At 39.9% G+C, this 24,966-nt stretch overlaps 1 protein-coding gene across 2 annotated transcripts in view; it reads right to left on the bottom strand.

Annotated features, from left to right (window-relative positions):
* SRGAP1 (SLIT-ROBO Rho GTPase activating protein 1) overlaps nucleotides 1-24,966 on the bottom strand; it is a 276,854-nt gene extending 251,888 nt beyond the window's left edge. The window contains exon 1 of one of the 2 annotated variants that reach the window (XM_025476748.3): nucleotides 24,637-24,966. In XM_025476748.3, the coding sequence (XP_025332533.1) occupies nucleotides 24,637-24,706 (70 nt within the window). In that variant the 5' untranslated portion in view covers nucleotides 24,707-24,966. The remainder of the gene's footprint in view (nucleotides 1-24,636) is intronic. The other variant, XM_025476749.3, reaches the window with a different exon arrangement.

The following is a 24,966-nucleotide window of genomic DNA, read 5'->3' as shown; positions in this document are numbered from 1 at the left end:
CCTGGAAAGTATAATCACATGTCACTGTGTGTGGTCAACCTGTGATACAAACATTCCCTAACTATGGCTATATGCATCATATTTTTTAAAGACAACTTAATTACATTGAGTGACATTAATATTTAGAAAACCTCAAGTGGCAAACATTATGTATATATATATTTTTTAGACCTTAAGGAAAAGTCAGTTCCCTAAAGCAAATACTTCCTGCCCAAAGTCAGGACAGTAGAATTTTTTCTCAGATTAAATTCATGTTGAGGCAAAAATGCCAAAACAGTGGAAGAAAATGGAAAGAACTGTGATTCAGCATACAGAACATAGTGATTTAGAAATAATGACTAAAATTAAATAAAATGAAGAGTGAAACATTTACTACAGAGAACTGACCATAACAAAAATCAGAAACACAAGCAACTCCACTATGGACAAAAGAAATACACAGAATGCATAATGCATCATTCCTCAATGAGTCATTACAATTTTTGGAAAAAAGTCAAAGCTGTAACTGGAGATACCCTCACCCACAGTGTCTGGCCTTGAATTCTTTTCTGCTTATTATCCCTCAAGAGCCCTGGAAGTTGCTGGAAAATGGATACAACAGACTCCCTGCATAGCTAGACTTATTGGGGGAAAACATTCAAGACAGGAGATGGGCAAAGATTTCACCTTTGCAGAAATGTGTTATTGGATGAAATCCGAAGAGAACATATAAAAAGACCTTAAGAATAAAGAACCAGAAAAAAAAAAAAGAATAAAGAACCAGAGCTGTTCACTGTTGGCTGAAAGTAGTGATGGCAGGAATTCTGGACAGTTTATCTGCTATGTACCCTGGACCAGGTAATTTCAGTTAGGGCCTATGGAACCATCCACATCACCAAAGTGCTAGGGGACAGAAAAATGTGTTCCTCAAGAGAAAACATTCCAAGGAAGTCCAAAGAAAAATTACCATCAATAACAAAGCATTTCCCACCTTTCTACAGTCTCTATGTAAAGACATTCAATATAATTCTGTATATTTGTGGAGGAAAAAAAATATTTTTTCTGCATTTATATATTTGACCTTAAGTCTATGTTTCTGCAATAAAAGATAAAGCAGCACACTCCCAAGATGTATTAATAAATCTGCATTCACTAAATTTTGACAGACTTAATAATAAATAACATTTCCAGTTGGTCAGCAAAACAGCTCATCAGTCATTATATGTTTTTAGGCACTGTGCTATGTGCCATTCAGAGTGAAAAATTCTCACTGGATCCCAGGCCTCAGAAAGCTCACAGTCTGGCAGGCTAAAAATACACTTAAACACGAGCTAGCAGTTGTCAAAGGGCTTTCACATCTATCAAGAGTTGAAACCCCTGAAAGGGACAGATTTCTCAGAATGAAGAAAAATCATATTTTTCCCTCCACACAGAACATGAAAATGGGATGAAAGAAAGTCCAGTGGACTAACTGATCCTTTCTTTCTCAACATTTACTTCCAAAGGTATACATATGCATGCATTTATTGCATGACTCCATGATGGAAAAATTTCAAATTAAAAAGAAAACCTACCCTCATTCCTTCTCATTTAGTCCCATATGGCTACAAGGCAGTAAAGCAACCCATCTGATGTCATATACAATTAAATGTTTCTAAAAGAGTCAATGCAGGTTTAAGGGCTTTTTAATTTTTTTCTCAAAATGGAAAGAGCTGAAATTTCTATCTCATAATGCATCTTTCTATGACTTTTGAAATAATCAAATAAACTTTTCCAAAATCAAGATAATAATCATCATGGGGTAACTAAACAAATGATAGGATTAAGTTCCAAAGTAATTTCCATTAGTTCCTAAAAAAAAAAAAAAAAAAGAACTATTACATGACCCAGCAATTCCACTTACGGGTATACATCTGAAAGAAACAAAAACACTATCTCAAAGAGGTAACTGCACCCCTATCTTCACTGCAACATTACTTATGATAGCCACGATAGGGAAACAACCTAAGTGTCCACTGATGGATAAATGGATAAAGAAAATATGACACACACACACACACACAGGAATATCATTTAGCAAAAAAAGAAAGAAATTTTGTAGTTTGCGACAACGTGGCTGGACCCTGAGGGCATCATGCCAAATAAAATAAATCAGAGAAAGACAAATACCATATGATCTCATATGGGGAATAAAAAAAAAAGCTAAACTCATAGAAATAGAGAATAGAATGGTGGTTGCCAAGGGGCGGGGGGGGGGGGGGAATGGAAAGATACTAGTCAAAGAGCACAAACTTCCATACATAAGATGAGTAAGTTCTGGAGATCTAATATACAGTAGAATGATTATAAGCATATTGTGCTATACACTTATAGTCACTAAGAGTAAATCTTGAATGTTCTCACCACAGACAAAAAAATTATAACTATGTGAAGTGACGGATGTACTTTATTGTAGTAATCATTTTGCATATATAGTTGTTATCAAATCATTATGATATAACATCATTAATGTATAGAATGTTATGTCAATTATATCTCAATAAAGCTGGAAGAGGGGGGAGAAACAGGGTAACTTCTATTAGCTGATATAATGGACATTATATTGGACTGGACTCAGTTACAGCTGATAGAATTAGCCCCTAATACGAAATTGGACAAAAATAAACATCATGCTATACACAGATTTCTAAAAATGTATTTGAAAGGAGACAGGCAAATCACGTACACTCATTTGCAACAACGGCTGCACATCTAACTCTTAGCCACACTTTTACAATGGCTTTACAAGAGTTCTCTGATTTAATGGTCCCAGCAGGGCTCTGAGATGGAGAGCTTTATCCCCATTTTATTTTTTATTTTTTTATATCCCCATTTTATAAGCAAGGAAGCTGAAAGGCAACGTAACTTGCCCAAGCTCTTGTTCCTAAATAGTGGTGGAACCAGAACTGAAATTTGGATCAGAGGGCTCCTCGTACTTCAATGCTTCCTATACAGAATATACAAATCAGGCATGACAAACACTTGTAGGGAAAATAACTAGGATGCTTTTCGATGGGGCTCAACCGCCTCATGGTCCGCAAAGCATCAAATATGACTTGCATGTATGTGTGCCCGGTGAACCTTAAGGCACCATGTATGGTGTTAGTGGCTCTGTATTGATTTTAAGGGAAGGGAAAGAACCACTGAGTAGAACTGCACACAGGGAAGCAAACTACGCCTTATACAAGGAAAGACTTTCTACCAATAACCCTCCTTGTATAGGACTGCATGCCTACCTCTCAACGAGGCAAGAGCCCAATGGCTGCCTGTCTGAGATTATGGATGGGTAGGAAGATGTTAGATGAGGTGACCTTAATGCCCGGTCCATTTCTAACATTTTCCAATGACGAGAACAGCTTAGAAGAGAATCAGTCCCATAGGAAAGGAATACCTTTAGTATCATCAACCCAACTCAAAAGATGTTTTGGATTATTCTGAAAGCAAAAGACAAATGGCTCACAAAGAAAACTTGAAGTAATCATCTACAGAAATGAACGTACAGCTAGTCATCTTTCCAGTTCACCTATGCAATCTTTCTTGTCCCAGTGGATGCAGACCCATCTTTTGGATACACTGGAATCCTAGCCTCCAAACTTGTTTGATGGTACACCACAGAAGGAAAAAGTGAGTATTCCCAATGTGTTTCCAATTCTATACTTACAAACTATACATGTCCTACTGTGCTAATATGTGTTGATATTATACACGAAAAAACACAAGGTTTGAAAAGAGACAAATAATACGTGACACTGTTTTCCACCAGATTGCCGCGCATCTTATTCTCCCCTCTGTAAACCCGATCGTTGACTTCTTTCCCTTGTGGGTCATTCAAGTCCTCTAGATTCCACTTCTCAGATCTCCTTATCTCTCAACATTTCCACCCTCAAGGTCTAGGAAAGAACTGAAGCCTTCAATATGCCACTGGAGAGTACAAGACTTCTAAACTGGCCTCTCTCTACCTAAGCTCTTCTAGCCTACCCAGCACCCTAGAATCTTCTCACCGTCCATAAAAGTCTAAACTGCTTAAATGCCTATAAAAACATAAAGCATAATAGTTGTCATCTCACTAGGTCATCTCTGGCAAAATAAACTTTCCTCAACTTTCTCATCTGGAAAATCGAATGAGCAGCATCTATCTCATGTGTTTCTTGTGAGACTCAAACAAAATGATGCATGCAAAATGCAGTTATACTGTCAGACACATGATACACACCCAATACACACCTTTCTATTCTTATCTCTTTACTCTGCTCAAAGTATTTAAAACACTAATCTAACACCTCCTAAAAAGGAAAAACACAGAATCACTCCTTGGAAGAGATTCTCCTTTACCTGGAATGCCCTGCCTTTCCTGGAGAACTCCTACTCATCCATCAAGGCTAGCTCAAATGTCTCTCCCATGAGGGTATATTGTTCTCTCCCAGGCAGATCTAATTTCTTCCTGCACAATGCTCCCATAAAATCGAAACACCTCTAACATACCAGTTAGCAAATATCTTCACTTACTTCTCCATCTCTAAATGCAGAGCACAATAGACAAAAAGACACAAGCTGTGTTTCATTAGCTATAAATTCAATAAACACTAATTGAGCAAATACAATAAGGTAGAGCAGGTGCCCTGAGTAAAAAATTAAAAAAAAAAAAAAATCTGTACTTGGAGAGTCTACAGTGTGGTAAAGACGGTGTTCAATAGTTGTTTGTTGAATGAATGAATGATATTTAATTCTAGCATGACAGTCAAAGAATTTAAACCAATGACCTGAATCAAAAGTTTAAACTATCTTAACAATATAGTGGAGTCCCACTATAAGCACATTTCATTTATTGGGATTTAAGTATACGTCCCTATTTAATTGCAAGGGACCTGGGGAGGAAGGAAAATCTTTTTCCCTCAACATCCATTTGCTCTTTCAACTAGACCTTGGCCACACGCAAGTGGGAAGCCATAGTCTATAAGCAAAACAAACAAACATGGGTGCCTGGCTGGTTCATTCAGAAGAGCATGGGACTCTTAATCTTGGGGTCATGAGTTTGAGCCCCACACTGGGTGTAGAGATTACTTAAAATACACACACACACACACACACACACACACACACACATGTGTTAGTTTACTGGCTTCTGAGCTTTAATAGATGCAATTCTTGGTAATGTGATAACTTTGGGATTCTCAAGAGTAGTTTTGCTTAAGTTTTCTACTTGTTTGACTTCAGAGCCTCTCACATGTTATAATTCTTATATAACTATTGCTATAACAATTTCATAAATTATCAGTGGATCCAAGATGTTTTTAAAAATCAAATAAAAGCTCTCACGAAACATAATAACATTTCCTGTTTACAGAAAAACTCCACCCTTACACTAGCCTGAATTAACCAGAACCCAGAGTAAAAGGTGCACTTCAGTAGCTCCAGTTAGGTATCAGGTCCCAAGAGTTGGTAGTCAAGGTAGGAAATGGAAATGTGCTACAGGAGATCCTGAAAAGGTTGCTTTGCCTTGTGTTCTTTCCTTAGTTCAAAAGCACATGCAGATTTGCAAGGAAATTGAAGCTTTATTCCTTAAGGGCTCATCATGTTCCCACTTTAGTTTTCAATTTACCCAGATGTGATGTGAAAAGTTTTTTTATAATTTGAGAAACCAATGAATTAGTAAGATTGGGAGGGGGAGGGTGGGAAGCAAAGCAAGAAGCAGAGGGTTCCATTTTCTATATTCTTAGTTTAAATTGCCATGATTTGATGTCCATTTATAGGAATCGAGAGCAATTGTAAGAAAGGTAAAGATCTTAGGGAAATAGGGAATAAAATTAGCATCTAAATTGGCTAACTTACGGAAGTTACAAAACTGCTTTGATTTTTACAGCAACAGTTCCCATAGTGTGGTCTCTGACCTAGAGCATCAGCATCACCTGGGAACTTGTTAGAAATGCAAATTCTAGAGCAAGGGGTGGGGCCAGCAAACTGTTAAACAAGCCCTCTAGGTGAGTTTGACCTGTACTACCAGAAGTCTCAACACTCGCTCAAAGAGGAACAATAAGAAGTGAAGTCTTAGGTAAACCTAAGGAGCTAACTAACAGGATACAACTTCTTTCCCAGGAAAAATCAAGACAGGCCAGGGCCTCTTCACTGGGGAACCTGCAATGCCTTTTGGTGGGAGTAACAGGAGAGCTGAGGCAGAGATTCCTATCCCTAGGAACAGAGCGCTAAATTTAGCAAAAGTATTTGGTTTAGGTTTTTAAATATTTCTTCCCCAAAATGCCTTTTCTGTTACATACTAAGAGGCAACCCCACAATGAGATTCCTCATCAAGTAATCCATTGAGATAAGACAACAATTTCATATTAGTACATACTGTTGCACAACAAAGACTTTTATCTGAATTGATATACTGTTCATTACGACAAAAATGGCAATCATTCTTCCTAGCTTCCTGCAAATTTAAAGAAAGTGAGTGACATAAAATCTAAGCATTTAACTTTTCATAACGCTGCATTGTTACGAAGCTCTATGGAACTGGCTTGAACTGTGGTGGCTCCATCATCTAGTAGCTGTGTAATCTTGGGAAAACTAAGTTTTCTAAGTTTTGAGTTTCATTTTCCCCACTTGTAAGGTGACATCAATAAGACCTTTCAAAGAAACATCCTCCTCAATGTTAGCTGCTGGTATTGTGAGCAGTGACAGATAACTGCAGGTGACCTTTATATTGTAACCAGGCATTCTGCATCAGGTCACAAGCCTAAGTGTGGACCCAAGCTTTCTCCTGGTTCATTATTAAGGGAGACTAGATCTTAGCTCAAAATAGTCAAATGATAAAGACTTTAAAGGAACCGTGAACACCTGTAGGTAACACAGGAGAAATCAGAGCTTAGTTATGGAAGACCTGTAAACTGCTGTCTATTCCAGGTGCTCTTCAGGATGCTTGCTGCCATGCTCGAAGGGAGGAAAGAAACACACTATACAGATATATTCTATCTGGAAGCAGAGGAGAGGATTATGCCTTTGACAACAGCTGGAATAACCATGGTCTCTTCATCTGTTTGGCAAATGATTTATTCTTGGTGACCCTTGATGAACAGCTAACTGGTGCAGGTTAATGGTAGAGCCAACCTACATCTGTAGCTGCAATGAGACACACAGAAAACAGAACTCATGAACCCTCAAGGTTCTCTAACAACGATGATGCAAAGAATTATAACAAAGTATTTCTTGTCATAAGAAGTTTACTGATACAATTCTTTTAAAATCGGGCCCAGTCTAGCTTCTGGTCTAGGGACCAACTCTGAGTAGCACTGCTCTAGGTGATACACTGCTGAGCAACGTTAACGATTCTGCAAATGACCACATTTGGTAAATAAGTACATAGAGAGATTATATATTACATTTAGTCCTCTTGTCTCCCTCATCTCCACTTGGCCACTAAGGCTTCCATAACCTGAAGTTTATTATTATCGCTTCCTGAGCCAGAGTTCATAAAGTGGTAATAGACTAACATTTTTTGAGCACGGACTGGGTGCCAGTTTGTTCAACACTCTACTTGTCTTAACAATGCCTTGAGGTAAGCGTAGAGGCCACATTTAGGCAGTAGGCTTGGGCAATGATGCAAATTTGAGTAAGGCCAAAGGGCCCACGGAGATCACGGGGGCTGAACACGAACAGGTGCATGTAGCAACCCTTGTCAGAAGAGCCTTAGGCCCTAAGTGACCAATAGGTTACTTACAACCAGGCATAATTCCTAAGGTGACCAAAAAAGGGGAACTTCCATATGTCCCCATACTCTCTCAAAGAGCCCTACAACTGTGGCCCTCATCACCACCTGGTGGCAGACAGTCTCTCCTCTGCTGCCCTGCACGCTGCTCCTGTGCAGTATATTCAATAACTGCTATCTCCTTTGTTCTTTCGTGGGTGAATTTTTTCACTGCCCTCAATACCAGCCCCCATCCAGTGACTATTATTGTCTCCATGTTATAGGCAAGAATGCAGGGCAGGATGGGAGTAAATAGCCCACAGTTAAAAGAGCTGGGGAGTGGGCGGGCCAGGATTCAGATCCCCGACAGTCTGATTCCCAAGGCCATAAACTATAAATTCCTATGCCACACAAAACATACAAAACATATCGATCTAGGCTAGCATGCGTTATTTCAGAGCACCATGTGGTATCTGAAAATGGGATACGGTAGTATGAGAATGTCAGAAACATCCAAAAGATGAATTACCACGAAGGCAATAAAAGTAACTTTTATTGTATTTTACAGTGCACAGAGCTTTCTGTACTTTATTTCACAATTTAATTCCAAGACCACTGAGCAACTGCAATGTCTGACAAAAAAAAAAAAAAAAAGAGACTACAGGGGCACTTGGGTGACTCAGTGGGTTGAGTATCTGACTCGTTTTTTGGCTCAGGTCATGATTTCAGGGTTTTGAGATCAAGCCCCAAGTTAGGGTCTTTGCTCAGCAGGGAGTCTGCCTAAGAGTCTCTTTCTGTCTCCCTCTTCCCTCCCTCCATTCTCTCTCTCAAATAAATAAATCTTAAAAAAAGAAAAGAGAGAGGGACTACAATGTTAACTGCAGGAAGGAGATATACCAGCTTCAAACAACAGATATCTATTTGTATGTTAGGTATTTGGAGAATGCAGGAAAATGGGTATAACTTAAACTCTAGAAAAACAGTCTGGCAATCTCTCAAACATAAACTTTTCCCCAAAAGTGAGAGTGAGAGTCATTGAGAGTCATTGTTACCTCAACTGCAATAGAAGTCCAACTTAAACATGGTGCGGCCATTTGAAGAAGCATTCATCAGCTCTTTCTCTTTTTTATAGTAGCGTACCCAGAAAACTCTTTTAAGTGCCACAAAATCTAACAAATTCCCTCTCCTAAAGGGAGCCAGCTTTCTGTGTCACGTTATCAGTAAGGAATGCATCGGTCATCTGCAATGATGAAGAGAAAAAGGAAAAGTGGGCACATAGAAGAAATAAGAGCCAAAGACTAGAGCCCAAAGGCCCACCAGAGAACAGCACCTTCTGAAACATGTGCCTCCTTTGACCTACCTCTCCTCATTTTCCTCTCCTCCAAGGACGGGCAGCCAGTAGCACTCTGTCCTAGAATGGTCACACCTTTGGCTTGGAATTCCAGACTTTCTCCTAATGCTTAGAAATTATAATTTGACTGGACTGTGCTCGAACTGTCAGAGGCACAAGGAAAAGCCATCCCTAATCCTCATGGGAGAACTTTGGTGAACTCCACCGACCAGACATCAACACATGCCACCCAACCATGACCTATGTCAAACAGGATGAGCAGATTGGCTTCTTCCTACTTGTTCTCCTTGGTAAATGTCTGGGGGCTTAATTCCATTTTTCAAACATGCTAGTTCCACAGCCAGACTAAAATCTGGACTTCCTCAGAGGTGAAAATTGTCTGACTTAAGATAAGCAGACACCTATTGTTCTATCTTAATTGCAAGGGGTCTGAGGGAGGGAGCTGTTTTTGTAAGCCACACCTTCAAAATAAAAGAGCAAAGGGCAAAAGTCCAGAGGTCTTCCATAGACCAACTGAGAAGGGAGTTAATAAGGAGAGCCCAGAAACATGAAGCACTCTGAGAATTATTGTTGGAACCTTTGTAAATGCTCTTGTCAGCTATTCTGCTGTGATGCCAAGAAGGCTGGAGGGTGCTACCCCTTCCAGGGGGCCCTGAATTATTAAAGGTCTCTGCAGTCAGCTTTGGAGTAGAACTCCAGTGAAAGAAAATGGTAGACATAGATCCACAAGAAGAGAGAAACTGTAACCTGCAAATTGCAAGAATCAAAGAGCAGAGTCTACATGATTAGCAATAACAAAACCTCAGAGATTTTCCAATAGTATCTCAGATTATTTACAAAATGTGGATGTTTTCATACTCTGCTCATTACTGGAGTCTTCACTACACATTTCCATCCCTAGAATCCATATATCCTGGATTTTCCCAGGTGCAGATGCAAACCTATATGTGAAGAATTTCAAACAGTGTAGTATTATTCGCTTTCTTGTGCATGTATATCTTACTCAGTGTATTGATCTTGGATTATGAACATTATTTTACATAGTAAGGACCAGACCCTACAATATTCTTTAAGATATAACACAAGACTAATACCTTCTCACAGTAACTTGAACTATATATTGTATAGGGTTGTGTTAACAACATAGAAATCGATACTGGAAAAATTTAAAATAATTGTCTGAAAAGGGCTAAGGAGAGTAGATATTAAAAGTTCTTATCACAGGGCACCTGGCTGGCTCAGTTGGAAGAGCATGCAACTTTTGATCTTTGAGTTGTGAGTTTAAGTCCCACGTTGGGGATAAATTTTACTTAAAAAGAAAAAAAAGTTCTCATCACAAGAAAACAAATTCTATGTGTGATGATAGATGTTAATTAGATAGTGAAATAGAAAATATACAATATAGCAAATCAAGGAAGCAAAAAACTTGTTCTTTAAAAAAATTAATAAGCTAAACATATCTCTGGCAAACTCAATCAAGGAAAAAAGGGGAAAAGGCACACCGACAATTGTTATTAATAAAAAAGAGGCATTACTGCAGGTTAAAAAGATTTAAGAATATTATAAACAATGTTATGTTAGTCAATCAGAAAATGTGTAAATGCGGAAGCAATGACAAATGTTTTTTCTTGATGAAAGCACTGTACCTAAATAACTTTACTAATGAGTCCTACTAAACATTTAAGAGTCAGATAATTTCAATCTTACATGAAATCCTCCAGAGATAGTAAAAGAGGAAAAAAATCCCTAACTAATTTCAAACACTATCACTCTCAGATCACAATGTAATTATATATTTTTTAAAAGATAAATTAAATATCCCCACTTTTTTTTTGTTTTAATTTAAAAGCATATTCCTATATGCCTCATGGGTCAAAGAAGAAACCATTATGAAACATTAAAAATACTGAGAACATAATTCTAATAAACTTTGTATATGTAATCTTGTGAGATGCAGCTCAGGTGATACTTGAAGGAGAATTATCATATATATTTATTAGAAACAAAGAATAAACACCTTTGTTAGGAATACTAATGTTTATATTAGAAATGACATTTATATTAGAAAAGAAATGTATTATTTTAAATGCTTACAGTACTAAAAAACAAGTAGAAATAGACAAACCTCTTTTTTTAAGATTCGGCAAGAAAGAGATAAAGCAAAAGAAATGTTTTAATAGTATTTTAAATTCAATACAAATCAGCCACTTAAAAAAATAAGAGAATACTATCATTAACATATCGATATATTTGAAAACATAAAATGAACATATTTCTGGAAAAATATAGCACACTCAAACTGATGCCAGAAGAAATAGAAAAAATAAATAATCCTATAACTAATAAAGAAATGACTGCTGATGAGTTAAAAAGTTCTTCCCACAAAGTAAATATCTAGACTCAAATAATTCTACCAAACTTTCAAGGAAAGGAATATTCCAAAATGTCAAACTCTTCCACAAAATAGAAAAAGAAGCAATACTCTCCAACACATCCTATGAGGCTAGTGTAAGAGCTATGAACCCAAACAAGGACATATCAAGAAAACCACAGGCCTGTGTCACTCAGGAATTAAGAGGCAAAAAACCCTAAATATTGGCAAACTGAATCCAACTTTTTTTTTTTAATCTATTTTTTTTTAAGTAGGCTCCATGTGGGACTTGAACTCATGGCCCTGAGATTACAACCTGAGCTGAGATCAAGTCACATGCTTAACTGACTGAACCATCCAGGTGCCCCCAACTATTTTTATATACATAAAATACAATGATGAAGACAGGTGAGTTTTGTTTTTATTTTTAAAGTAGGCTCCATGCCCAGGGTGGGGCATGAATATGGGGCTTGAACTTATAACTCAGACCAAGGCCTGAACTGAAATCAAGAATCGGATGCTCAACCGACTGAGCCACTCAGGCAGCCCAAGAAAGGTTTAATTCTGGAATACAAAGATGGTTTATTAGGAAAACTATAAGCATTGTTCAGCACATTAACACATTAAAGAAAATAGTATTACTAGAAGCAAAAAAAAAAAAAAAAAAAAGAACATTCAACCACCTATTAATGATTAAAATCCTCAAGTAGACAAGAAATTTTCCTTAACTTGATGAAGAGTATATATAATAAATCAAAAACAATCATCATCCTTTAAGGGAGGAGGAGCTTAAAACCATTCCTTTAAATCCAGAAAAAAAGAATGCCAAAGTCACCACTTTTATTAACTTTGTAGTCAATATTCTGCCTAGGGCAAAAATACAAGAAAAGTAAATTAAAGCCTTAGAGTTCAGAAAGGGGGAAATAAAACTGTCTTGATTTGCAAGTACTTTTTACCAGAAAATGAATAGACATAATAAGAGACCAGCAAAGTGCTTGAAAACTGCATTTCTGTATAACAGAAAACATTTATTTTTTTTAAATTTTTTTTTAACTTTTATTTATTTATGATAGTCAGAGAGAGAGAGGCAGAGACACAGGCAGAGGGAGAAGCAGGCTCCATGCACCGGGAGCCCGACGTGGGATTCGATCCCGGGTCTCCAGGATCGTGCCCCGGGCCAAAGGCAGGCGCCAAACCACTGCGCCACCCAGGGATCCCCAGAAAACATTTAGAACACAATTTTAGAAGAGATCTTATGAATATTAGTAATAAGAATTATATTATGAAATAAATCTAACAAAACAGAAAATATAAACCTTTACAGTAAGACATTTTATTTTATTTCAAACATTTTATTTGAGAAAGAGCATGGAAGCATGGGGGCAGGTAGAGCAAGAGGGAGAGAGAATCTAAAGCAGACTCCACGCTGACTGTGGAGCCCAACTCGGGGCTCCATCTAACGACCCTGAGATCATGTCCTGAGCAGAAGTCAAGATTTGGGCACTTAACCAACCGACCCATCCAGGTGCCCCTACAGTAAGATCTTTTAAGAAGAACTAAGCAAATAGAGGATATTCATATTCATGGGTAGGAAGAATTAATACTACATAGATGTTAACTCTCTTCTAGTTGATTTATAATGTCACACAGTTTCAATCAATATGCCAGTGGGTTTCCCAGGGAAGGAAAAACTGATTCTAAAATGTATTTGGAGGGTAGCCCCAGTGGCTCAGCAGTTTAGCACCACCTTCGGCTCAGGGCGTGGTCCTGGAGACCCGGGATCAAGAGCCGCGTCGGGCTCCCTGCATGGAGCCTGCTTCTCCCTCTACTTGTCTCTGCCTCTCTCTGTGTGTCTCTCATGAATAAATAAATAAAATCTTAAAAAAAATTTTTTTTAAATGTATTTGGAGGGACACCTGGGTGGCTCAGTCCATTCAGCATCCAACTCTTGCCCTCAGCTCAGGTCATGATCTCAGAGTCCGGGGATCCAGCCCAGCATCGGGTGCCATGCTCAGCAGGGAATCTGCTTGAGGAATCTCTCTTTCTCCCTCTGCTCCTTCCCTTGTGTGCACAGTCTCTCTCTCTCTCTCTCTCTCTCTCTCAAATAAATACATAAATAAATCTCTGAAATGTATTTGGAAAAGAAAAGACCAAGATCATTCTGAAAAAATAAGGAAGGAGGATTTGGCCCACTAGATAAAAAGACTTATTATAAAGCTACAGTAATTAAGAGAATGTAATACTGGTACAAGAACATATAAATTAACCAATGAAACACAATAATATCCAGAGATAAACTCATGCACATATGAAACTGTGATCAAGACAGAAGGAGATGATAGATGGATCACTTTTTAGAAGAAGGGACTGGGAAGCACATGGCTGGCTCAGTCAGTAGAGCATGCAACTCTTGATCTCTCAGAGCCATGAGATCAAGCCCCACACTAGCCCTAGAGCTTACTTTAAAAAATAAAATAAATCTAAAAAAAAAATAAAATAAAAAATAAAAAATAAAAAAGGAACTATTTAGCAAATAAAGCTAAAAATATTGGTCATCCACCATATGAAAAGAACTAAAAATATATCCTAGCTCATGGTATGAAAAATAAACTTCAGATGAATTAAAACCCTATGCGTCAAAAGGAAACTTTTTAAAACATTTACAGAAGTATATAGACAGATAACCTTCTGACGTCAGAGTAGGGAAAGACTGCTTAAATACCAAACATAAGTTAATAATTGATACATCTAAAAAAGGTAAACAACCTGTTTATCTAAAGGTATATCTTTTATAATTGTGTAAGTACAAAGTACTAACAAGGAATGAACAGATAAATGGGCAAAAATGTAAGTATTTTAGTGACCAAAACACACTGCCAGTAAACATGTGAAAAGATGCACTATCTTCTTAGCAATCAAAGACATACAAATTAAAACAAAATACAGTTTCACCCCAATAGAGTTACCCTCAAAAAAAAAATCCAGGGGCAGCCCAGGTGGCTCAGTGTTTTGGTGCCGCCTTCAGCCTGGGACCTGATCCTGGAGACCCGGGATGGAGTCCTGCGTCTGGCTCCTTGCACTGAGCCTGCTTCTTCCTCTGCCTGTGTCTGCCTCTTTCTCTCTGTGTGTGTCTCTCATGAATGAATGAATGAATATATATATATACATATATACATATATATATATATATTTAGGAAAAAAATCCAAAAACCACCCTGTCTTTATGCTAACTGCCAGTTATCCACCAAAATCTTCCTCTCCTTTTGCTGTGGTCATAGAGTTGTAGCAGGAACCTGAACTGTTTAGGTAGACGATGTTTGTCAGACTCCCTTGCAGCAGATGTGGCTGTGTGGCTAAATTCTCACCAGTAAATGAATGAAAATTGTCTGGCATATGTCTGGCCTGGGTTTTAAAACACTGAGGCAGGTGCTCCTCAAGACTCATTTTCCTTCCCACAAGCTAAAACGTGGATATACTTAAGACCCAGTTTCACTCAGGCAGACAAGTTCAGTTCCCCAGATGATGGCAGAAAAACCAGAGGGGGAAAACCTACATAATTTAGTGAGGTAAAACAATTCTGGTGGCAAAACAATTCTGCACACCTTCAGAATGTTATATGAGAGGAAAAAGGAAAGAAAGGGTGGGAAAAGGGGAAAAAAGGGAAGGAAACAGAAAAGGAGAAATCTCTATTTTTACATTATTATTTTCTAGGGTTCTCTTTAGTATAACAGTTTAGCATTTACCTTAAATACATTAGTCCATAGTGCTTCAGGACGCAGAACTCCAATCCACTGCTGGCAAGAGTATAAATACCCAGCATTTTCAGAAAAGTCTGATATGACCTAGTAAAGTTGAACACATTCATTCCCTATGACACAGCAAGTATACTTCAAAAAACATGTACACTATGGGACACCTATAGCATCTTATACTATTATTATTATTATTGATAACAAAAAACTATAAATAACCCAAATGTCATACTGAATGAATAGACTATTTTCATGCACTGGAATAAATATACCAATGAAAAGAAATTAACTACAGCTACATACATCCAAGTGCATTCATCTTTTTTTTTTTCCAAGTAGGCTCCACACCCAGCCTGGAACCCAGCACAGGGCTTGAACTCATGACCATGAAATCAAGACCTGAGCCAAGATCAAGAGTCTGATGCCTAACTGACTGAGCCACCCTGATACCCCTCATGTGGATTAATCTTAATATCATAATATTGAGTGAAAAATGGAAGTCATAAGAGCACTTACTTTTAAAATTTTTTATCAGGAAAAATTTTCAGCATACATGAAAGAAGAATAACATAATGAACCCCATGTACTCAACAATTATCAGTTCATGGCCAATTTTATTGTATTCCTACCTACTTCATCTTCCCCCAGATTATTTTGAAGTAAATCCTAGACACTCTTAATTTCACCCATAAATATCTGAACATGTATATTCAAAGGACACAGATTTTTATACGTGCCAAAAAACTATTATTTCAATTTTTAAAAATTAACATCAATTTCTCAATATCATGAAAAAAATCTGGCACACAAACAGCTCTGTATTTTTTTTTTTTACATAATCTCTACACCCAACGTGGGGGCTCAAACTCCTGATCCCAAAATCAAGTCATATGCTCTACTGACTGATCCAGCCAGGCACCCCTAAAGAGGTTTTTTTGTTTGTTTGTTTGTTTTAATTTTTTTAAATTTATTTATGATAGTCACACAGAGAGAGAGAGAGAGGCAGAGACACAGGCAGAGGGAGAAGCAGGCTCCATGCACCGGGAGCCCGACGTGGGATTCGATCCCGGGTCTCCAGGATCGCACCCTGGGCCAAAGGCAGGCGCTAAACCGCTGCGCCACCCAGGGATCCCAGCTTTGTGGTTTTGATGTATGAATACAATGTACATCAAAACTACAAAGGAAACTATCAAATGTTCATAAAACTTCAAAACAAAAGGATGACTTTAACAATTCAGAATTGCTGGGGTGGGGGATCCTGGGTGGCTCAGCCATTTGGCATCTGCCTTTGGCCCAGGGTGTATCCTGGAGCCTCAGGATCGAGTCCTACGTCGGGCTCCCTGCATGGAGCCCGCTTTTTCCTCTGCCTGTGTCTCTGCCTCTCTATCTCTCTCTCTCTCTCTCCGCCTCCATGTCTCATTAATAAATAAATAAAATCTTAAAAAAAAAAAGAATTGCTCAGGTGGCAGAGGCTATGTGATGAAAGATTTGTCACGAAAAGGGCAACATGAGGTCTAATGTTGTAATTCGTAGCCCTGGTGGCTAGTAGTCGAGATATTATTTGTATTATTTTTTTTAATGGGAAATTATTCTCTATATCATTTGTATGTGTATTATACCAAAAAAGAGAAGTTGCTGTCCATAACACACACACACACACACACACACACACACACACACACACACACTAGCTAAATTCAAAGCAAAGGAAAACCCAAGTCTATCACCAAGTTGTAAGCAAATAAGAAGTTTGAAATTGTCCTGTGATTAGCAGAGGTTCAATCCAAGACCAAATTTTGCTTGGATTTTCTTTTTATTTATTTATTTATGATAGTCACAGAGAGAGAGAGAGAGAGAGAGAGAGAGAGAGGCAGAGACACAGGCAGAGGGAGAAGCAGGCTCCATGCAGGGAGCCCGACGTGGGATTCGATCCCAGGTCTCCAGGATCGCGCCCTGGGCCAAAGGTAGGCGCCAAACTGCTGCGCCACCCAGGGATCCTTGCTTGGATTTTCTTTACCCCTGCCCCAACCCCATCCTCAAAGAGAGGGGAGCTCAAAGTGCATTAAACCAGGAAACCTACTAAGGTTTCCTTCTGGTCCAAAGACACAGAAATACAACATGTACCAAGAAGTAAGAATAACCAGCAATTCCTCCCACCACGCATCACAGCCTGCTATGGACAGGTAAGGCCCAGTCTCCTCTGTGAAGCCGCCACAACAGTGACCGACACACCATGGTCACTCATTAACTGTGATTACTTTTCGTTATTATTTCAACACCCTTTTATAATCTTTTTCCCCCCAATTATTATAAAATATTTCTCCATACCAAAACGGTCTTCAAAAACTACTGGTAATAACTGCGTGACATTCCACGGATACACATTAGATAACCACCCCCGGTGGAATTTAGTTGACCATTACCCACTGTAACCACTCCCCACTGTTGAGACTGGTTTTAATTTTATGGCATTCTGAAGAAGGCACGCACCATTTGAATTCTATTTAATTTTGTTGGAAATACTTTACTGGCCACCCCACAAAATTTTGAATGATCACCATATTCTTACACTGTAAAGGAATGACAATCCAAATGAGCACTCTACTCATTCAATAAACGTTATTAATAAGGCTCTGTACTAAAGGTTTGAAAGGTACATGAACAATAAATTTTTATTATCAAAGTACTTATGGAATGCCTGTGTGGCTCAGTCTTGGTTTCAGCTGGGGTTGTGATCTCAGGGTAATGGATTGAGCCCTGTGTGGGGTTCCACAGGACAGATGTGGAGCCTGCTTAGAATTCTCTCTCTCTCTCTCTCTCTTCCTCTTCTCCTCTCCTTGCCCGAGCTCTCTCTCTCAAATAAATAATCTTTTTTTAAAGTACTGTTATATGTCAATTATACTCAATAAAGCTGGGGAAAAAATCAAAGTATTGTCTCATGAAGCAGAACCAAATTCACAGTTTTAAGTGAATTCTTCATTTCCACACTGACTTTAAAATATATGTATTTTTCTCAAGATCATGAAATTAAATCAGGGACTGATTCTTTAATCTGATATCTTAAAAATCCTTTTTACCACAGGTAAATAAAATCCACTGAACTGGACTAGTTTTTGTTTTCCATACCAACATCACCGAACCAAGGTAAAGAAAATTCAAAGCAAAGATTGTAAGCAAACACATGGCGGCCGAGGCCCAGGAAATAGGCTTTCAGGCTCTGTTGCGTGTATTTGGATAAAAAATAATAACCATATAAAATCCACTTATAAGGAGCTGGCAATCTCCCTGGTTTGCCTATCACATTTCCTTTTTAATTTCCATCATGAAACTTGCTCCACTCCATCCCTAAAGTACATGGGACTCTATCGGGATGATTAAAGATTCACCCACTTTGGGATCTAGTCAGATAGCAGACTGGTGATTATGTATTTGAATTTCAAAAAGCTTATCTAAGTCAGAATGTAGTAAGAAGCAGTTGATATGGAAAGAAAACTAAAATTAAACAGATAACAAGGACTGATTTTTACTATTTATTACGTGCCAGGCCTGTGATAAAGCTGGCACAAAGCACCTCACTGAAGCCTTACAAAGACAAGAAAGTACTAGTATTATCCTCATCTTACAGATGAAGAAATTGACTCTCAGAGACCACACATGTGATCAGTGGCAGGGCTGGATGGCTACACCAAAATCTCTACTCTTAACCATATGTTCTATTTCCTCCCATCCAGAAATGTCAACAGGAGTGCACATATACATGCTGCCAAAGACGAGAAAATAACTCAGAGAGAGCCTCAGCCTGGTTGAGCATCTGCCTTCGGTTCAAGTCATGATCCCGGGGTCCTGAGATCGAGCCGGGCATCAGGCTCCCTGCTCAGTGGGGACCCTGCTTCTCCTTCCCGTTGTGCTCTCTCTCTCCTCCTCTCTCGTTTTCAAATAAATAAGTAAAATCTTTAAAAGAGAAAGAAAGAAGAAAGAAAGAAAGAAAGAAAGAAAGAAAGAAAGAAAGAAAGAAAGAAAGAAAGAGATGAAAGTAACTTGGGACCAACAGATAAATATACTTTTAAATAACTAAAAACGTCTTCAAATAACAACTGTCCCTAATCCCACCTTCTCTACCTTCAAAAAATTAAACAAAAAATAGAGTGATGAAACATATAGCTTATTGCCTTTTCTTTACCTCAGCTCTTAACTGTTTAAATTGAAGAGAAAATGGGTAGCATGAATGAAATAAGAAGTCTGGCCAGGACATCTGGGTGGCTCAGCAGTTAAAGTGCCTGCCTTCGGCTCAGGGCATGAACCTGGAGACCCAGAATCGAGTCCCACATCGGGCTCCCTGCAGGAAGCCTGCTTCTCCCTCTGTCTGTGTCTCTGCCTCTTTCTCTCTCTCTCTCCGTTCTCTCATGAATAAATAAATAAAATATTTTAAACAACAACAACAAAAAAAGAAGTCTGGCCAAGCTATAAGTCAAGACTCTCAAATGAGAATCAGGTGAAAATCTGTGGCTCCTAAATTGATCAACACTTTACAAGAGTAAGCAAACCCATACAGACTGTTAAAGCTGAGATTTATCATCCTGTAGTACATGCCAACCTTCACTATATTTCAGAGGGATGCATTTTGCTCAAAAATGTCTCCCAAACTATTCCTTAATACATTTTGAGGTTCATGAAACTAATCAGGGTTTCTGGGCAAAATCAGAGGGTTTATTGCATTAGCTGCAATTACTCTGACCAAAATTCCAAGCAAGTTATATTTGCACATATTCACCATTTTTTTTTTCTTGATCCTAAGGCAAGGATGTGAAGCTGCTGCCTGCACATTGTGGTTTCCTGAAATGATCTAGGTGGAAAAAAAACAAAAACAACAACAACAAAAAAAAAACTTAGTTACAGTTAATCAATTTAACTAACTCCTCCTGTTAACAGACCAGAGGCACTGCTGTTCTCTTCGAGGTCCAATTACAGTTCCTTCAATGAATGTAAAGTCTGAACAGTGAGGACCCCTGGGTGGCTCAGCCGGTTGAGCATCTGCCTTCAGCTCAGGTCATGATCCCAGGGTCCTGGGATGGAGCCCCACCTGGAGTTCCCTGCTCAGCAGGGAGTCTGCTTGTCTCCCTCTCCTTCTACCTCTCCTGCTTGTGTGAGTGTGTAAATAAAATCTTTTTTAAAAAAAAGTCTCAACAGTGTTCTATCTCCTGCTCTACTTGTGAGGAATCTAAAAGCAAATCATTGTTCCTGAAAACAAATGACCTGGGTTCTAGCCCCAGGTATGTTACAGTTCATTGTGTAACTCTGTCATTATGCTGGCCTGGGTTGGGTAAATGAATGGGTCGGACAGGAAATGTTCCAAGTCCCTCCCAGCTATAAAGTTTTAATTCATAATTTAAGTTGTTGCTGTTTTCTATTACAGGTTGGATGAAAGAGCATCAGATATGGATACAGGTTCCATATTAGTGACAGCAGCACTTTTTCCTATTGAAATCCACCGCATGACATGGGCTTGTATCAAATGGAATTGGCATTTCCTCACGTTCCATCTGCTACCAAAACGTACTATTTGTAGTTCAGGCAGCAGAGTGGTTGAAGAACAACAGATTTTCTTGGCACTTCCTGTACATATGGCATGTAGATGAGTATGAGATTATCCCTGGGAAAATATTGCAAATAATAGCTGTCAATTCTTAGCAACGAACAACATGCATTATTAAAAACAAACACAACCTCTCGGTCCATAAATTCCACCTCACAAAATGTGTCTTTTGATTCTTTCAGTTCCCATATGGGAACCAGTATTTTTTATATGCATGCCACAATACTTTTGCTGCAGAATTTTAAAAATTGCATAAAATACTAAAATCCAGATAATCTCCAAACCTTCTGCTAGCCAGTTGTTACGATTTATTCTACTGCTAAACTTCCCCCCCCCCCCCCCCAGAGATGCTAACAAGTAACATAGTCAACTGGTTTGTGTTTCATACACTTCTTCAGATGAGCTTGCTTTTTAAGAGCCCCTGCAGACAGGAGATTAACTTCACTGGATTCTAAATCTTTGGGAAGTTGACTAAGTGCATGAAAGTCTTTCTTCTCCTAGCTGACACACTCCTTTTAAATTACTAATTGAGGTCCTTTTGTCCCTGATTTAAACCTATCTCTTCTTTGACAACTTGTATAATTTGTAATTCTATTCCCTCTTACAATTGTGTGCTATACTTTCCTGAACATGGTTTTATTATTTTTCTGTATCCCCCACTGCATTACATTTTAATTTTCTGAGAACTCAAATGATCATAGTGTTTGTGAATTATTAAAAAAAAGTGAAAGCAAAGATGATTTGCCCCAACACCAGGCAGCTGAAAGAAAATGCAAAAAGCCTGAAAATTTTACTGAGTGGTTAATGTGAACTGACACATCTTTAATCAGACTCAAAGATCCTTAGAACTGAGGGAATCCAAACTCCTCATCTTATAGGTAAGAAAACCAAAAGCCAGAGAGAAGCTAAATGACTTACTCCACATGATGTACCCAACTAGATGCAATTATGGTCTTACATAGTCAACTATGATGGTTCTTTTCACAGTTGAGAATAGCTCCCTGAAGTCTGTTCCCAAAACATGTGCGGGCAGCCACAATGACAAAATCCCATACCTGGAGTCATTCCTTTAGATGAAACCATTATCTGAGAAATTCTGAGATTGGTGCAACTGGTATTAGGGAAATGAGAGAGAAAAAGAATACTCCAGAGATTAAAGTTCTAAATCAGAAGGTTAAAAAAAAAATCAGACATAATCAAAAATGACTATTTGAGAGAGGGAGAGAGCATGAGCAGAGGGAGGGGAAGCGGGAGAGGGAGAAGCAGACTCCCCACTGAGCAAGGAGCCCGCCTCGGGGCTCCTCCCAGGACCCTGACTGAGATCATGACCTGAGCTGAAGGCAGATGCTTAACGGCCTGAGTCACCCAGGCGCCCCCCAAAATGACTCTTGAAGTCACCCATACCCTGAAGTAACCCAGAGACTCCAATATGTGTGGCTTTATTCATTGGGAACAGACCTATGTCTTCTCTTATTTGTCCAGCACAGCCGGGTTGTCCTTCAGCAATTGAACAGGCCACCTTTCTTTTGTTTATCATCAGGTGAAATAGTTGCTGCAATTAAAAGAGGTGGTTGTTCTAAAACCACATACCTTCAAACAGTGCACTAGCACTGTGCCAAGGTAAGGCGCTCACCTTTACAAAGGGACTCAGGACATAGGGCTGTTAGAAAACCAGAGTCCTGCATTTCCACAACCTTACTAAGGAACCTATTCTCACTGCACGGGACAGCTTGGCCCCATGCACTAGGTCACTGTCATTATTTCTTTTTTTTCTACTCGTTTCTTAATTTTGCTTAGAAGTACAGACAAACTGGTGCCATTAAAGGTGCGTATGATCCGACTCAACTGTACTATCCTATTCCCGTAACTGCATGTGGATATAATGATCTGGGTTAGAAACAGGATGTGTGGAAATAAAGTCGGGACACAGGTCCTGATGAGAAGGGCAGGGCAGGTGTAGAAAAGAGTCCTGAAGCAGGTTGAAGACCGTCGGTATGAGGAAGGTTGAAGAGAATGGAGATCACTTTCTCTGGGGCAGAATTTGTCCATAATTTTCCTTGGATTGGATTTGATAGATGCATCCTAAACACTGTAACGTGTCCAATTTTATTGATTTTTTTTTTAACATAGAGGGCCTTTATCTCAAGCATATCAGTAATCATGTAACAATAGAATGCACACGCTGGTAGAAATTAATCCTGAGACTATTTTTCATATAAGGACTGGATCATGAACAAATGACTTTGGAGCAGAAATAACTAAGCCAATACTTAAATATGCATTCTGCGGGTCAGTGCTCCAGGCGGCCAGAAAGCCCCACTGCCGTCCCTCGAAGATCTACCACAAAGGGCCAGGGGGAAAACCGGCACGAGGCGTGGCAACCCGGAGCTCTGCCTTAGAATGAAAGGGTTTAGGCTGTGTTGCACTCAGCAAGAAAGATTCCGCTTATTAAAAAGTTTACCTGTCACTAAGGATTTAATTGCTTCTCTGCTAATAGAACTTCCAGGCCAGTGTAACCAGCTCCTCTACGAATAAATTACATTAATTACAAGCAGTTAAAAATGATTTCCTGAACACTGTTTAGCCTAAATCCAATAGGTCGGTGGCCGGGATGAGATGGTCCAAATTCACCCTTGGGTGATGAAGGGTCCCCCCCTCCAGGTCCTGTCACAGGACTCCAGGCATTTTCACAACTTGGCCACACAAAAGAACACCCAGGCTGCTCCTGCCTTTCCCAAGGCAAGTAAGGGAATTCCTCTCTCAGCAGCCCTTTTGTAAGGCTGGATCTGAAACAACACAGGTGTCTACATAGCAATTGCTACGAACTTTGCATTGAAGAGTCCAAATAACAGCAGCTATCTCAACACTCCACCCATTGTCTCCATAGGGAAAACCACCCAGGAGAGACCACAGAAGAGGAAAAAAAAAAAAACCAACAACAACCCACAAACACAACAGAGATATACGTTCATTAAACACTTGGACAGCCACACAAAATACCTGTAATAAAGAAAGAGGGCATATATATATATTTTTTCCCAAACCACAAGGCACACTAAGTAAAAAGGCTTAATCAACCTTAATGAGCTTGCTTCCTTAGTTGACAATGTCAATGGACTGAAAGGAGTACTTAAAATATTCAAAGCGCTTCACAGGCGAGAAGCTTCCTGCAAATGATAAAGCAATATCCCCGTGTGAGGGTAAAGATGGCACAGAATCCTGGCCCATTATAAAGGAGGAGTCAGATTCCACTAGTCCCTGCTCGGTTCCAGTGCCAGGCTTCCAGGGAGCTGTTTTCTTTCTTTTTCTTTTCTCTTTCTTTTTTTATTATTATTTTTTATTTTAGGGAGCTGTTTTCTAAAAGGCAGGGCTCACCCCACTAAATTCAGAGTGAGCGATGTCAGTGTCTAAAAATCCTGTGCACTCCGTGAAGCTCTAGACCACTTGGGTGTCCAGACTTCGGAAAGGAAAAAAAAAAAAAAAAGACTCCCCAAACAACAACAAAACAAAAAAACAAATTAACGTTGTGACAAAGATAGCAGTTAAAAGGCACGCGGAGGGGAGGAGGGGGACACCTGGGCGGGGACGCAGCTGCGCCCGGGGAGGGAGGCTAAGTTAGGGGCGCGGGCGGGGGCGCGGGGGCCCGGCCGGGGCGGCAGCGGCGGGTCCGGGCGCGGGGGCACCGGCCGGCGGCGGGGACGGGCTCCGGGGGCACGAGCCCGGGGGGCGGGGACGGGGACGGGGACGGGGACCCGGTCCCGCCGCCCTCGCCGCCCTCCTCCGAGCGGCCCCCAAGTTGGAGGCGCAACTCCGCGAGCACAGGGACAAGGAGGCGCACAAAAGGAGCGCGGCGGCCGCTCCCATCCTTACCTTTGACTTGACTTTCGTACTCGGCGATGATCTCTTTGTCCTTCTTGAATCTGCTGGGAGCGGACATCATCCAGCTGTGCGGGGGCCGCTTCCAGCCCGCGGCTCCGTCCCGCTGCGCGCAGACCGGGTCCTCGGAGGCGCAGCTGGGGGCGCACACGCCGGGAGCCCGGGGGCAGCACCCGCGGGAGGCGGAGGCGGAGGAGGGGGGAGGGGAGGGGGAGGGGAGGGGAGGGGGAGGGGGAGGAGGCGGAAACCAGAAGGAGCCGCGGACTAGACTAGCCCGGGCGCCGGCACCATGCTCTCCGCCCGAGCGGCCGTCGGGGGCGCGGC

Source organism: Canis lupus, chromosome 10, assembly GCF_003254725.2.
Source record: "Canis lupus dingo isolate Sandy chromosome 10, ASM325472v2, whole genome shotgun sequence".
NCBI lineage: Eukaryota > Metazoa > Chordata > Mammalia > Carnivora > Canidae > Canis > Canis lupus.
The sequence above is the reverse complement of the archived record's forward strand: the minus strand, read 5'-3'. Positions and strand labels throughout refer to the sequence as shown.